The sequence below is a fragment of the Meriones unguiculatus genome, chromosome 15 (genome assembly GCF_030254825.1).
Source record: "Meriones unguiculatus strain TT.TT164.6M chromosome 15, Bangor_MerUng_6.1, whole genome shotgun sequence".
NCBI classification, from domain to species: Eukaryota; Metazoa; Chordata; class Mammalia; order Rodentia; family Muridae; genus Meriones; species Meriones unguiculatus.
This window is the reverse complement of record NC_083362.1, coordinates 68,577,761-68,594,446: the sequence shown is the minus strand read 5'-3', so window position 1 is coordinate 68,594,446 and position 16,686 is coordinate 68,577,761. Positions and strand designations below refer to the sequence as shown.

At 43.1% G+C, this 16,686-nt stretch overlaps 1 protein-coding gene across 1 annotated transcript in view; it reads left to right on the top strand.

Moving 5' to 3' along the window:
* Positions 1-16,686, top strand: part of Col4a4 (collagen type IV alpha 4 chain) — a 115,412-nt gene that overhangs the window by 30,272 nt on the left and 68,454 nt on the right. The window contains exons 5-12 of the mRNA XM_021635103.2: positions 5,834-5,968; positions 7,390-7,434; positions 8,212-8,328; positions 11,435-11,503; positions 12,599-12,634; positions 14,302-14,364; positions 16,126-16,161; positions 16,359-16,400. Coding sequence (XP_021490778.1) covers positions 5,834-5,968; positions 7,390-7,434; positions 8,212-8,328; positions 11,435-11,503; positions 12,599-12,634; positions 14,302-14,364; positions 16,126-16,161; positions 16,359-16,400 — 543 coding nt within the window. The remainder of the gene's footprint in view (positions 1-5,833; positions 5,969-7,389; positions 7,435-8,211; positions 8,329-11,434; positions 11,504-12,598; positions 12,635-14,301; positions 14,365-16,125; positions 16,162-16,358; positions 16,401-16,686) is intronic.

Genomic DNA, 16,686 nt, shown 5'->3' with positions numbered 1-16,686 from the left:
AGCCATGATGGTCCTTGCCCTGGGGTAGAGGGGAGCAGGGCCACCTTATGGTGTCACTCACTTGCACAGGTGTCAAACTGCTTGTCATTCAGTTCTGCTCCCCAAGACTTCACTCTCTGATAACGAAAGTCACAAATCACAGAGTTGTTTTTTTCACACATTGTAGGAAATAAATAAATCACCACTCTTTAATATAAAACTCACTCGCAGGATTCCACGCGGAACTCATTTTAATCCTGTCATTGGTGGGTGGGGACTAGGAGTTATAGGATCCTCTATATTCTAACACATTTAAATGTTAAGAAGTCTTGTGATGATTGAATTTCTAGTTATGAAAATATCTTTCATAGACTGTTATTTTCCTCTATTCACTCTGTAATTAATTCTAAGGTAGCTTTAGAGGTAAGCAAGCCTAAATATTTACTTACAAGGATTTTTTTTTTCTGACCTCATTTTTATGTGAACTGACTTAAGGAAAATAGAAATTCTTTCTGCGTTACTGTAGATAAATTATTTATTCTAATTCAGTGAACTGGCAAACCACTATTTCAAAGACTAACATTTGGAAGATTTTGTGAGCAGCCTTTAGACAGTTTCAGTACAGTCACCCAAGGTTTAATGTGTTTCTTTTAAAAATTTTATTATATAACAAAATAACTAATAATATTAAAAGGCACTAAAAGGAAGTAATAAAGTTCCTATTCTTCAAAGGGAGACATTCCAAATTTTATGTGAGCTTTCCACTTACAAAGTTGCTATTTAGGGAGTTTGAAATCAAGGCCTGCTGGCATCTATGCCGTCTTTTGTTAAGACTCCAGTAGGCCTGCAAGTAGGCTTGCTGCTCAGCAGGTGGCGCCGTACTCTAAACATACACAGTCCTGCCGAAGGACCTCAGTATTTTACAGAAGTCGTGCGAGCCGGTGTTCTGGGGGCCAGTAGTTCGGGGCTACAGGGAAGTATTTGCACCCATCTTTTCCTGAGGTCGGGCGGGGCTCACCTTATTTTGTGAAGCATTGATTGTTCTCTGCCATTATGGTCTGAGTGTGTTTTGTCTCCTCCTAAACTCATGCAGGGGCTCAATCCCCAAAGTCCTGTGTTAATGGTGTTAAGGAGCCTCTGTGGAGTGAATAGGTTAGAGCATGAAAGTAGAGCCCCACGTTTGAATCTTGTGGCTCTACAAGGGTGTGGGAGAATACCCCCACCCCCAAGACACACACACACTCACACACTCACACACTCTTTCTCCCATCATTACATGGTATAGCTTTTTGGGCTCCAGCCAGAGCTGTTCTATGTCATTTATACCTTGCATGTACTCTCAGAACTATGAGCCCAAATAAATGTCTTTCTTCTTCTCCTTTTTCTTTTTCTTCTTCTTCTTCTTCTTCTTCTTCTTCTTCTTCTTCTTCTTCTTCTTCTTCTTCTTTCTTCTTCTTCTTCTTCTTCTTCCTCTTCCTCTCTCTTCCTCTTCCTCTTCCTCTTCTTCTTATGTTTTTGTTTCCTGTGATCGTGGAGATGTGCTCTACCACTGAGCTACATTCTCAGACCAACTTTTTTAATTAAAAAAAGTCTGCCCCTGGGTTGTTTAATTATAGTAACAGAAGGCTGACCAGGACATCTTTCTTGCTAGCATGGGCGTGGTCACCTATGTTCTGTGTCCCAGATGGTCCTGGTTCAGGAATGTAAGCTTACAGGAGGGTGCAGGTAAAGAGAGGACGGTAGAAACAGGTGAGAAGTGTTCTTCTGGCATCTTGGAGAGGCATCTTCATTCTCCAGGGCAAAGGCAGGAAGTGAGGAAATCAGGATGAGGAGACCTTTCCATGGGAACTTTGTGAGACTGTCAAGCAAGGGCAGGAATGGAGGGCCCTCATGAGTCAGGACAGCATGCTCAAAGCTTTGAAAACAAGAGCTTCCCAGAAATGGCCAGAAGTTGGGTGCATGTTGGGGTCAGGGGAGGGGACCTTGGAGGAAGAAGGTTCAGTTTCCTTCAGTAATACAGACAGCTATTTTCTGCCCTACTGTTTGTTTTTAAAGTATTTTTATTGTTCTTTCTCTAATCAGGACCCATTTCCACAGCATAGTAAATGTAATTCTGTAAGTCTTAGCACCGTGTTAAACATTTCCACTCCTTCCCCCCCCCCCCCGCATTAGCTTACTGGACTCAGGATTGCATGTCTGAAATGAAACCCATTAAAGAGATTTATGACCAGTTAATTGGTCGTCTCTTCTTATTTTCCCTTTTAAATGAGAGTTCATCTTGCTATGTCTCTAAATAGCACATTATTGTAAAGCACTGTAGTCACAGAAGATAATTTGGGGAGTTGATGTACAAATTACTTGCAAGATGGAAAGATAATTCCCAACAATATAATACTAGTTGTTTTCTGATTTTCATATTTAGACAGAAAGAGAACTTTTAAATGTGTATTAATTAATCTCACTTAAAAGATTAATATTAGATATAAGGTTAATTAATGCATGGTAAGAAGGTCATCTGAAGTCACTATTATTCTTTTTAGGTTGTGGTCTAGAATGTATATGCTATCCATTGCAAATTGATCTACCTTTCCCGTTCTCCCAAAGTTTCATTACTGCTATTTTGTAACACACACACACACACACACACACACACACACATATATATCAGAATTCTTAAATTTTCAAAGTTTTTATAATTCTCAGTTAATTGTAGGTATTATGTCAAGGATGGAAAAAACATGAGGAAAAACTGTCTAAAGTACAGTTTTGATTTGCTCAGTCTGGGTAGATGTTAAAGTTTGTCAGTAATGGCAGTGGAGTCGGGTGACATAATGGTGACACAGAAATGGCAATTTATATTTATTACAAAGGTCACACTTGCTGATTCTAGGATGCACAAGGAGGGGGTGTGAAATTGCCCTGGCTTGTATTTTCCCTCCCTTTACTGTTTGCACACCATTCTGGAGGCCTCCATTTGTAAGCAGATAGTCAGCAAAAAGGCTGTTCTGTTTCTTGAGCGTTGGGAGGATATGATGAACTGTTCTGTTGCCTGTTTTTGTCTTTTACACATTTGTCATAATCGTGCATAATAACGGTGGTTAACATTTATCATGACAGGTACTCACTTAAACAACTTTGTAGGTTTATTCATTTTGGCCCCTGAGCTATTATCTGACAAAGATGCCCAACATGAGAGAGGTTAAGGATATAGTTCAGAAATGTCATAACGAGGCCAATTATTTTCTATAATTAATATATGCTAATGAGATATTTTTAGAAGAAAGAAATGTTCTCAAGGACACACAGCCAGTAAGTGTGGCCTTGAGCTTTGCGCACAGGGACTGAATATTGTGCTTGGGTCCTTAATCACTGTCGTCCTCATGTCCTCCATCAGCCAGGATGGACCTTTGCTGCTAACAGCTGTTTGTAAATGCCGTCGATGCGGCACCCGCATTTTCTCATGGGAGTCTAGCTGCCCACATCGGCACCTCTATGTTAATACCTCAGCCTCAGAGGGGACTGCCTGGCTCTGTCAGGCCAAGGAAGGCTAACTAAGCAGTGCCTTCCTGTGTGGGGCTCCTCTAACTGTCCCCTGAGATGAGTGACTTTGGTTTTTATCCTCCTGGGGTGCCTCTCTTGCCTGTATCACTCTCTGCTCTCTCTTCAGCTAGGCTGCCCTCCAAGCTGCTTGTCTTTCATGTTTTCACTGTGGTACTGAGTGGGTGAGTCTACATGGTGCTTCGTTGTAAGAAGTCACACAATGACCCAGGCTGGCGGGCTCTCATAAGACTTTTTTTCTGCTATGGCAAATGATAATGTAGTGAATCATCTTGTATTGTTGCTAATGGCTCCTTCCTCGGGCTGCAGTTGCATCATCTCCCTTGGCTTGGCTGGGCCTGGCTATCGACAGCACCACTGTCTCGGCAGGGTCTAAGTGTGGTAACAGCGGGGGTCTCAGTTACCACTTCTTCCCAATTGGGTGATCTCCTGTGTAGAGGTTTTTGGTATTCATGCATATGCGCTGGTCTGGTGGGAAGACCTGGCTATTGCGCTGGTTTCAGGGGAACATCTGGTTATTAGAACCCTCCCAGTTGCCAGCACATCTGCAGAACATCTGGTTATCAGAACCCTCCCAATTGCCAGGACACAGTACTTCCTTATCTAAAATGAACTGTGCTAACACCTTGATTTGGGATATCTCAGAGTTGTATACATGTAGGACTCCACAAGAAATATTTTTTTCTGGGACCCTGTGCATCTCAGAGATCATCCTGCATGTGTTCTAGAAATCCAAGCAGTATGATCTTAGCTCCTGAAATTTATCAAACTTTTCTGTCCACGTAGCAAGACATACCTGTTCATCGAATACAGTTACTGGGCAGTGAGATGGCTCAGCATTAAGGCATTTACAGTCAAGCTTGATGGCCTGGGTTCTATCCCAGGGACCTACATGGTAGAAGGGGATAACTGACTCCAGAACTGACATGCATCCCTGTGGCACGCATGTGATTGTTCATATGTATAAGCGTGCATACACACATTTATTTATTTATTTGTCTATCTATCTATCTATCTATCTATCTATCTATCTATCTATCTATGTTTCTTGAGATAGGGTTTCTCTGTGTAGCCCTGGCTGTCCTGGAACTCGATCTGTAAAACAGGCTGGCCTCAAACTCACAGGGATCCTCCTGCCTCTGCCTCCGGTGTGCTGGGATTAAAGGCGTGCGGTGCCCACCACTGCCTGGCTAAAATGTTCCTTTATAAATGATACAGTTGTGAGTGTCATTGGGGGTAAGAGGTTTTTGTTTTGTTTTGTTTTCCTTAATGGATTTTAGATGATTTGAAGAACCACAAAACCTCACAGCCCAACTATGAAGGAGCTTGATGAGTGTTTTCCGACTCTAATGGGCTATGACACACGCTGAGCTCTAGCGGGAAAGCAAGCCGAGAGCGTTTGCACCACAGTGTGGGCTGTTGTGCATCCAGACCCCCATGTGCTGGTGACGGCCTTATTACTCAACAGCTCATTTGCAATCTTCCTTCCGCTTTCTGTCAGCATTGTCGCTGAGGACAAGGCAGGTTATTACACATAACAATTGAGTCGAATACACTTTCCATCCACGCTCAGTTGACAGAGTGTTGAGACACAGCGTCGTTCAGACAAGCTGATTCTACCTCTCAGTCCGTTCAAACAGCCTCCTTGCCGCCAGAGGTTGATTATTTTATAAGGAAATAAACAACTGAATTTCTGCAAATCAAAATTATATTTTGATAGAATTTTGTTTCCTGGAAGTTCAAAATCACTACCTACAGTTGGTACAGGGGCATAGGTGGGGCTTAGCAACAGGACATTAAAAAAAATCATTATCCCTTTGAAGTCTATCAGGCACTTTCTCCCTCACTCATAGCTGTGTTCTGCATGTGCTAAACATGGAAGCAGTAAGACTTTCACATGTTTAATTCTATGATTCACAGCATATCTCAGGAGCCACAAATGCACTTGGCAGCGTGAAAATAATAGCACAGCTTTAACCCACCCATATCTGGAAACATATATGTGTCCTCTTGGGCCCATACACACACATGCAAGCACACACGCACACAGGTGCACATGCACACACATGCACATAGGCATATATGCACACACGCGCCTACAATGATGCAAATTTACCATTGAGTTTAAAATCAGCTTGAAAAGGCAATGCTATAGCTTCTACTTGTATTCGGCAGTCATTTGTGTTTCTATTAGAATTTGCTCAACTCTAATGTTCTGATTTTTCTATATTCGCAGGGAAGTGCCTGCATTAGCAAACAGCATTCATGGCTTCTTTTGCTCATCTTTTCATTTCAGGGTCATCCAGGACCACTGGGGCCACAGGGACCAATAGGGCCCTTGGGACCCCCGGGACCCATTGGGATTCCGGGAGAAAAAGGAATGAGAGGTGACAGTGGCCTTCCTGGACCAGCAGGGGAAAAAGGAGACAAGGTGAGTAAATTAATATCTTACCTGTTTCCAGTGCCCAGGGTTTGTTTGCTTGTTTAAAAGTCTCAGGACAATTTACTCATATTTAAAAGAAAACTCTCCCCTATAGACAAGCTGTAAATCGCAGAAGGTACCTGAAGGAGGAGAATGGAGATGAGAAGGAAAAGCATATTCAGTCTAAGCTGGCATGAAGGCAGAGAGGCATGGGGGCATGGAGGTTAGACACGTGACTGACGGACAAACAGCCCCGTGACAGGCAGGAGAACTTCCGGGAAAAGTAAGGGAGCCGAAGCTGTTGAGGAAGCCCAAAGTGTTAGGAGAAGCGTGCTTAAAGAGAAAGAAAGAAAGTTGAAGAGAAAGATAGAAAGTTGAAGTCATCCCTTCTGAATAATGTGAGGCATGCGCAGGTTTGCGGCACTGCCTACCGGTAGCCTGGTAAGTGGCTGCCCCGTGGGTAGCGACTCTGGGAAGGAAAAATACAGTATCTCATTAAAGGACAAATTATTCTGCCCATCTCTTCATAACACTCAGGTTCATATGTGCACCAGGTCAGAAACTAAGACACAGGACTCTGTGTTAACCAGTCTTTTCCCCAGTCCCTCTCCTGGGAGCAAGCTGCTTGAGAACATTTCTCCAATCTCCGAATGTCCACACAGAAGACTTGTGATGTTCATAGGCTTTCGGGACAATCCCAACGAAGCATTGAGTGTGACTGGCTGAACCTCTCATTTTTCAGTCAACAATATGTCTTAGAGAGTATCTATCCTATGCTAATTTCCTTTTTTTTTTTTTCCTTTTTTGGTTTTTTGAGACAGGTTTCTTTGTGTGGCCTCGGCTGTCCTAGACTCACTTTCTAGACCAGGCTGGCCTCCAACTCATAGAAATCAGCCTGCCTCTGCCTCCAGAGTGCTGGGATTACAGGCGTGTGCCACCAGGCCCGGCCTATGTTAATTTCTTAACCCACATACATTTCTTAGGAAAAAAACAAAAAACACTGAATATGCCATCCTGTGTGAAAAACCACAGCCTGTTTTCTGTTGGTGTAAATATGGTTTTGATTTTTTTTTTCAGTTCTACAGATACAGAGCCAGGGCAGGGATGTAACCCCATCAATTGCTGTTGTTCACATTAAGAGTCTGTTGTCCTGGGAAGGATGCTGAAGGCTGGAGTTTGACAGCATGCTGAACGTTTAACTTGGGTTGGTTCTGCTGAGTTGCCTTCCTAGGCCCATACAGCAGCGTGCTTTAAATTTAAGGATGCTTCTTAAATCTAGGGGCCTAGAGCAATCACTGTAAAAACAAGTGACAACGAGTGCTAAGGTCTTTCGATCTGGGATTACCAGCTGTTCATAGTTTCAGGAAAATGTACTTGCCAATCTAATAACTTAGTCATTTTTACATCTTTGTTTTATATTTTGGAATTAGGGTCCAACTGGTGTCCCTGGATTTCCAGGCTTGGATGGTGTTCCTGTAAGTGTGCCCACACTTTTCTCCGTTGTTTTAAAAAAGAAAGAAGCAGCCGCTAGAAGCCTTAAAGTGATGCAGAGTGTGACAGTGTGCATATGTCATCTGAGTATGCAGGAGGCTGAGGCAGGGGGATTATGAGTTTGAGGCCATCTTGGTTTGCATATGAGAACCAGAAAACAGAAAAAAAAAAAGAAAGCAAACACACACCATCATAAACAAATGTCCCTGAAAAACATATGCTCAAAGAAGATGTATGATTGGTTCTTGCTCTTAAATTTTCTAGAATAATTAAAGAATGCTTATTCAATTTTGTGCAGTAATTCTTGAATCAAAACATTTTACACAAAGAGCAGAGTCTTTGAATGAATTAAAGAAAAAAAAATTCAAATCCAGAACTGACGCCAGCTATACCTGCCACAGCACAGACTGTGCTCTAAAGAGAGAGGTGCACCCATAACAGAAGCCTCCTTTTCTGGTGTGTCCCAGCTTTGCAAGTGACTTTCAGAGTCATACAGCACAGAAGCTCAGTGGAAGAAGGGAGCCGGCTTTGGGGAACATTACAATGCAGCAGATTCCTCCAAAGCTGGAGAATAACTTGCCATGGACACAGTATATGTTAAAGTTGTAATTTTACCATGTAACACTTTTAGGAAACCTCACAAAAGGAAACAAGTAAACAGACGAGTCGTAGTTTCTGAAATTTGGTGGTCCAAGTGGGACAGCCTTTGCATTGGGGTTTTTCTTGCGGAAAGATTTCACTCACAGTCCTGTCTTCTGCAGGGTCACCCGGGGCCTCCAGGACCCAGAGGCAAACCTGGTGTGGATGGCTACAATGGCTCAAGAGGGGATCCTGGATTTCCAGGAGAAAGAGGAGGTCCAGGCCCGGGAGGCCCCCCTGTAAGACACCTTTAACACAGATTCCAATGATCCTAAGTGAAAAGACTTTATCGATTACAGGAATCAGTTTGCTCTATGTGGGAAGTGGAGTCACTGCAACTTTGCCTCCAGCACGGTGAACTAAAATAGTTTGGGAAGGGGTTTGGTGAGGTGGATAGAACCAGAATGTGTAGGGGCTTCATAGGCCGTGGGAAGAGAAACACTGAGTGGCTTTAAGGAGGGGGTGTGAACCAACTGGTTTCGTTAAGGCGTTTCTAGTTTCTGCACAAAGACTGGGTAGCTAAGGAGGAGGAGACACTTTACCAAAACTTACACTCCACCATGCAGCATGAGTTTGTGTTCAACTATAGCTTCAGCAAGGGATATTCTCCTATTCTGGCCACCTACCTTCCCACATCTCTCACTTAAATGAAAATCAGAAAAAGTTTGGCCTGGGTCAGGATGTACTGTACGGAATTCCCAAAGAACTAATAAAAACTGAGAATTTTTTTTTAAATAAATAAATAATAAATGCTTTCCCTTAAGAAAAAAGTCTCTCAGCCTTTCTCCTTTGCTATTTAAATAACTCTTCTCCCATTCTCCCAAAAGGTTTCCCAGCGGCTCTACCAGAGCCATCCATTTTCTCTTCATTCTTCTTCCCAGTGCTCTCCGCTGAAGGAGGACTGGCTAGAACATAGAACTCAGAAGGAATTCCAGGCTGGCACATTTCTTGATATCACATAAAAATCACCTTGAGTGCTAAGGCTCTCAACCCAGTACATTCTGCTCTAAGTTCCCGAGCAGTGAGCCGAATGTGCACATCCTCTGCTCTTCCAGCTAGACCAGGCTTCACTCCACTGACTCAGGCATTTCAGAGGGCGAGGGCTCTCAGGGCTAGCCTTACCAGAGCAAGCAGTACTGACGCAGGGTTGGAATGCCACAATAGTTCCTTGCTTGAGCAGCGTTCTCTCTTTTTGGCTCTTCTGAACACCCTGCCTGTAAAGTGAGACTTTCATGAATGCTAAAGCTAAAGCAACCTCAGCCACTCATGGGGAAAGTTGCTACTGTCTTGTGACTTTTTAAGTGTTGGAGTTAATCCGTTAAAAAGTTGCTGTCACTTATAAATCCGTGAAAAAAAAATTGAACTAATATTTATGTAGTTCTTTGTACTCTGAAACAGTGAGAATCAAAGCGCCGTGTTGTTTGGTTAAAAAAGAATTCTCCAGACTGTTTTGAAGAGTGCTTCCCTTTTTCATATCATGTAATATATAATATCAAATTAAGCTTTTTTTCATGCTGTGGCAAAATGTCACTCTCTTTGTTTGGGTCAGTTTTCATTATTGAGAAATATCTCCCTATGTTTTTTTCAATGTGCATTCCTTGCCCAAGTCATTTCCTTTTCATCACAGCCGCCGTGTCTCTGTGGACCAGCCCATCCTCCCTATTTGCTCTGGCCGCCATATTTCTTTGTAACTCCACTTCCGCTTTACCCCAGTTTCACTTGCAACATTGTAAATGCTTTTCTACTTTTGTTTCCCTTTCCTCTTCCCTCTCTCAAGTAGCCCTTTTCGTAAAATGTTACTTGGGTTTATCTTTAAGAGATAAGGAAGCTACATATCTATGTGTTTTGCTGTGCTATTCTCTGTCTGTCTCTGTATATACACGTGTCTGAATAAAAGATTTATAGTCACACTCCCATAGACAAAATCTCACCCGTGTTCCTGTAGACAATCTACCTGAAACTCACTGGGTCACAAAAAAAAAAAAAAAAGAAAAAAAAAAGAAAGACACAAAAACAGAAGGGACACTACATGGGAAGAAGGAAATCAACAGAAGCGGGAGGGGGACAAGGGAGAGTAACTGGGTGAATATGAAGGTGATACATTATGTACTTGTACGAAAATGCCTAATAATGCATTAAAATAAAAAAGAAATGAGAAATGGACAAGGTCATGCAGTGATCAATCATGGCAGGCTTATGCAGTGGTCAGTCATAGCAAGCTTTGAAACACATGATTCGTCACTCGTCATGACCAGTCTGTTATTCATATACTGATTTGTGGATCAAGGAGCAAGCAGTGATTTATTTTATTTTTTTAATTTGGGGGATCAAACCAGGATCTCAGGTTTGCCAGACAAGCATTCTGCCTCCAAGTTATAGCTCTAGCCTTTGTGCCGCTATTTGATTGAGTTCCATTATCACAAGTGATTTAACTCAATGTGGGACTGAAATCCATGCAGACAGGACCTGTAGGAAGCCAGGACTGCCTGTGGAGGCAAAAGTGATTCCTCAAGGAAACAGTTGATGAGACTTACCAGAAAGCCATTGAGTTTTTCCTACTGGGAAAAAAAAAAAAGTCAGGCTCTTTCACTGGTGGGATCATTGGGAAATTCATACTCATTCACAGAGCTTGATAACATGAAGAAGGCAGAAATTCTGTGTGACAAGCAATTTAATGCATGTAAGATAGCAACTGGGATTTTAAGTTGTTATATAGAAAAATTAGAATGGAATCCATTGAGCTAATTTATTTAACCATCTAAAAATGCTCTAAACTGCTGGACATAGTGGCTCTTGCCTTTAATTCCAGTTCTTGCGAGGTGGAGGCAAGCAGTTCTCTGTGAGTTTTGGACCAGCCTAACCTAAATAGCCAGTTCCAGGTCAGCCACTCCTACACAGTGTCACCTTGCCTTAAAATATCACCCAGCCAGCCACCCAAACAAAATAAGAACAGCTTCACAGGAGGGAAAGTGCTGTACATTTTGAAAGTCAGTCTTACAAAGATCACATACGCTCTATTTTGAAAACAAATACCCGCATGGATCAAATTAATACTCTTAAGAATTTTTTGCTGGGGCATAAATTAAATTGCAAAATCATTTATTTGTAAGAATAATGCCTTGCACTATACTATGAGAAGATGCAGTCTTTCTGCTGCCTGATTAGTAAATATCCATTAGTGAGTGGCTTGCCTTCACAGACCTTACCAGAATGCCTAAGATTTTTGAACCTTGGACCAGTAACAATTTGGGAGACCATAAATCAATCCCAGTGAAATGACCACAGTGCTGCCTGAAATTTTGAATATTGAAATGGCAATCCATTTTTTTTCTCTTTCCTTTTCAGGGTCACCCTGGGGAAAAAGGAGAAAAAGGAAGGTCAGTGTTCATTTCAGGCGGCTTTAAAGGTATTCAGGTGAGTGTTACGGCCATTGTGGGCTTAAGAAAGCCATTTTCCCAACAAGAAACACACGGGCAGGGATTTCTTACAAAGTACTATTGAATGTACTGATTTCTTTCTTTCTTTTTTTTTCTGTTATGAACTTGACACGACAATATGGCTCTCTTCCTCTTGTAGGAAGGCACAGGTCTTAGTTTCTAAGGCTATAGATTTCCTTGCCTCCTACACATTCAGAATGATAAGGACGCATTCATCCCAAGGTTCCTTGGGTCCGTTGCTGTTGTTATTTGGGCCGGGCAGTCATTTGTTGAGGGCTGACTTGAGACTCGCAGGGCACTGGGAGCTCTGAGGTGGCGTTCATTGAGTGGCACTGAGAGAACAACACCATGGAAATAACTATACCTAAAAATGGGTAAAATCTGAAAGGGCACCTTGAGTAAAACGTGCTTAGAACGAGCCTGTGTGTAAGAGCATGCACACTCAGTGATTGGCATGCAGAGCAGACGAACCTTAGCATTTGAGTTGAGTGCTAGGGTGGATATCCCAGCAGCAAGGGATGCTCCTGTCACCCTGGTGTGGTGCTTCTCAATGCCGTCACTCTTTAGTACAGTTTCTCATGGTTATGTTGACCCCCGCTACAAAATCATTTTTGTTGCTACTTCATGACTGTGATCTCGCTACCGTTATGAGTCATTATGTGATTGCCGGACATGCGGGGTATCTGATAGGCGACCCCAAAGGCATCGCGACCCAGAAGTTGAGAACCACTGCTCTAGACCAAGGCCCAGTGAGGCCACTAGACCAGAAATAGGTGTGTCGTGAGGAAACAGGACATTTAGATCCACACACCAGAGTAAGATGAGCAGAAGGACAATCACATCTTTCTTCCATGTTGTCCCAACTCCAACAACCTTGTCTAGTCTCTAGTAGATAGGAGAATAAACAAAGAAAACCCACTCCACTGAATGCTTCCATGGTTTTCTTCTCGAAGGGAATCTGCTGTCTACCTAAGCCAGTACAGCTCATTCCTGTTGCATTTGTCTTTCTTTGTCATCGATGTCCTAGAAAGCTGTCCTCCTCTTGTAAAACAGCATAACATTGTCATTGCAGGGAGACCGTGGGGACCCAGGACCACCCGGCTTACCTGTAAGTCTCCCGAGAAGACCACGGACATCTGCCTTCTTTGCAAATAGCACTTTAGATTTTATGTCCAACAGGACCAGCCACGAAATGTGTGAGACCCAACCAATATAGAATAAAAATGAGGGAGGGAGGGATGGTGGGAATGGAAGGGAATGAGGGAGCAGGATACAGCTGGGATACAGAGTTAATAAAATGTAACTAGTAATAAAAATTAAAAAAAAAAAAAGAATTTCATGGCACTGAGAGCAGGGTGTTAAGTCCATGCCCTGTGATACCCTAGTTTGCCCCCCACCCACCCACCCAGGGAGCGGTCTCTGAGCTCAGCAAGCTGCCTCTTACAGACAGACAGACAGACAGACAGACAGACACACACACACACACACACACACAGGACCTTTTGCATAAATGTATCGAACGGAATTTAGTGCCACTTCTGTAACATTTTTGCCTGCCAAATTAATAACTTTTTAATACTCTTTTGCCCCACTTTCATCTCCCTGGAGTTTGTCACTCAGTGATCACATTAGCCTTTCTACTTCATCAGTGTTCAGGAGACTGAAACTGAAGGGTGTTTTGCCTCGCAGTGATTAACCTGTTCTGCTTTGCGGCTTCTGGCTATGCACAGAGTTACTCTTGCCGGCCGGTCCCTAACCGTACGGACACTCGATTTCCATGTAATGAATGAGGTGTTTTGGATGCCACTGTTGAAATAGACGCCAGTTCATCCTCCTAAAGAGGGCAGATCTTCATGCTCATAAGTCATTTGATGTAGGTTGGAGAGCAGGGGACTGTTCTAACCAGCCTTCCAGGATTGCCTGGCCACCCCTACCATCTTCCACAGTGTAAGCCTTGATGCTGACAACTTACGTGAGGCAGAAAATTGCTTATGTCCGAACCATCTGTATCTTGGAATGGGGACAGTGTTTCTGGGGACTTTGGTCTTCTAAGCCACATTCCAAGACTATTTTTTTAAGTACAAATATATTAATATTTGAATACGGGGACTGGGGAGATGGTTCAGTGGTTAAGAGCACCTGCTGCTCTTGCAGAGGACCTGGTCCTGGTTTCCAGCACCCACATGGAGGTTCATAACTGTCTGTGACTTTAGGTCTAGGGGATACACAATGTCCTCTTCTGGCCTCGGCATGCACGCCACACATAGACATACAAACAGGCAAATATTTATAAGCATGAACTAAAAATGTCTCTAAATAGGAATGATACCCAAGACTAATATGAAAAGAGATCTTGATGTGTATAAAGTTATAGTGAAATTGGGAAGAGCTAGTGAAGGTCCCTTGTTCGTGACTTTTATTATTACCTAGATTTGTTTGTGAGGTGTTGATTGTTCTCTTGACCTGTAGGGAGCCCTACAGCAGACTGTGTCACGCTTACTGGAGTGCTGCTCCCAACTCTGCTAAAGATGCTCTCACTGACCATATGCGTGTGTTCGGGGAGGGGTAGGGTGTGGGGGGAATGCGAGGGGGTTCCAGACTGTTTCAAAGGGTTTTATCTACTAGGGTTTACACGCCAGTCTTTCTGTGAGGATAATTGTGGTTTTCACGTAAATGTGCTGATCCCTCTCTCTCTGTCTCTGTCTCTCTCTCTCTGTGTATGTATCTCTCTCTGTCTGTCTGTCTGCCTCTCTCTGTGTCTCTCTCTTCCCCCAGGGACTTAGGGGTCCACAGGGATCAACAGGACCCATGGGGCATGCTGGTGCACCAGGGCTGACGGTAAGTGTGACTGCCGATGCTGCCCCTCTGTAGCCAACGGAGCAGCAGTGAGAACAAAGCTGCATTTTTGGTGAGGCTGATGAAACAGCCTTCTTGTCAGGAACCCATCTTGACGCACGGGTCCCCTAGAAAAAGCCACTGTCCACACAGCAAAATAGCCCATTCGTGTTTAAAAGTCCAGTGTGTGTCCCTTTCAGTTTAAATGGCATATAATGGTCCACATGGGGCCAGAGAGATATCTTTCCACAGGAGCCTGAGGACTTGAGTTCTATCTCAGAACTCACATCAAAGATCCACTCCTGGCAGCACATGCTTCTAATGCCAGGGCTGAGGAGGCAGATATAGGTGGAACTCTGGGCTCCCTGACTAGCTGGCCTGGCCTCATTAGTGCACCCCACATTTCAGCTGGAGACACTGTCTTTAAAAATAAGAAATGACCTCTGAGATGGATCCTGGTCTCCACATGCACTCCACACACATTCACCTTCATACACAGGAGCACATACATGCTTGCACACACATGTACAATTGTATGTATTCATGAGCTACAGCCTGATGCCTGGATACATGCATTTACTGTGCAGTGATCCAAATCAGGACAGTCAACACATCCATAACTTGTAACATTCATCATTTCTTTGTACGGGAAGCATGTAAGCCTTTGGGAGCCATTTTGTAATGTGCGATAATCCCCCTCTTCCTATCCAGTCTTCCCAGACTCTGGCAACCACTATTTTTCTCCTGACTCATATGAGATCAAAGTTTTATCTTCCTCATAAGAATGAGAGCAGTGGTCTGAACAACTTTAAAATCAGGCGTTTCCTAACTGAAACTGTCATGTGGCTATTCCTATAGCCACACACTGACCACTCGGACACCAGACACAGATTGGTGGAAGTTTATCGAATGCTCAGCAAAAACTGACCAGTTAGGGCCATAATCTGGACTCGGAGCCAGACTATGATGCTGGTCTGTTTGTTTGTTTGTTTAAGATTTGTTTATTGATTATTTATATAGTATTCTGTCTGCATGCATGCCTACATTCTGGAAGAAGGCACCAGATATCATTATAGATGGTTATGAGTCACCATGTAGTTGCTGGGAGTTGAACTCAGGACTCTGGAAGAACAGTTAATGCTCTTAACCTCTGAGCCATCTCTCCAGTCCCCTGCTGGTCTATTTCTAAGGCAGTTTTTTTTTTTTTTAATATGAAAAACCAAAACCAGGGAACAACCAGGTAAGCAGGTATAGGAAGAGAGGAGGCAGCATCACATCATTTTGACCAGCTAAACATAATTATTCTGTTCCAAGTGTATTGTGTTGTATCTAGATAGCTAGACAAAGCACTTTAAGCTGATTGGCTGGGATTTAGGGTAGAAGAACTCTTGGGAGCTTTCCAGCTTTCTGGGAGTAAGGAACATGTTTTGATTGTTAACTGAAGCCAAACATGCATTTATCATCTGTTGTTTGATTCTAAGCAGCGAGTATTGAACTACTGAATTGTATCCTGGTCTCAGGCATGTAGGCCTGAGAACTTGAACTTAATTTCACCTTATGCTCAAAATGGAGACTTGGAGGAAAAAATGGCTTCTGATATGCTAAAGGTGACAGCAGGTATAGAGGGGCTATAGTTAAGCTAAGAAATAAGTAGGTCTCAACAGAAGGGCTAGAGAGTTTATGCAGGTTACAACAAAACTTGGGGTAACCAGGAAAGACATCCTGATGACTATGATTGATGGTTGATATTCTTCATTGATTTAGGGACGAGTCGGTCATCCTGGGAGCCCTGGGTTGAAGGTAAGTTCTGAAGACATCATTAGAATCTGCCCTCCGTGAAATAACTGGTTGTGGACTCTGTCTCCATCATACCTTTCCTCTTATCAGACTTCCCACTTAAGTAAACCCTAATGAGTTGCACAGATAAAAGTCTTAATTGCTTTTAATCACCTTTTGAAAACTAAAAAGCAATTCGAGTTGTTTTCTTTTCCTTTCAGGGAGATTCTGCTGCGGGACTAAAAGGGCAGAAGGGAGACCAGGTAAGGATCGCCTGTGCAGAAGGGCAGATGTTAGGATGTGTGCCTTCTCTAGTAACAGAGGCCCTTGCAATCATTAGTGTTCATTGGGCAGACACTGACCAATCTATAGCTCATAACTTTTGTTTGCTGAGTTAGTTTACCATAGCTGTAGAATGACAGTTCTCACAGAAGATAGTACCAGGTCTAGGAAAATAGCTTCATGGGTGGGGTACTCTAGGAAGGTGGTTTAAAATGGTGGCTCACCTGAATGCCCAGTAGGTAGGTAGGTTCGTCTTTTGCCAGACTA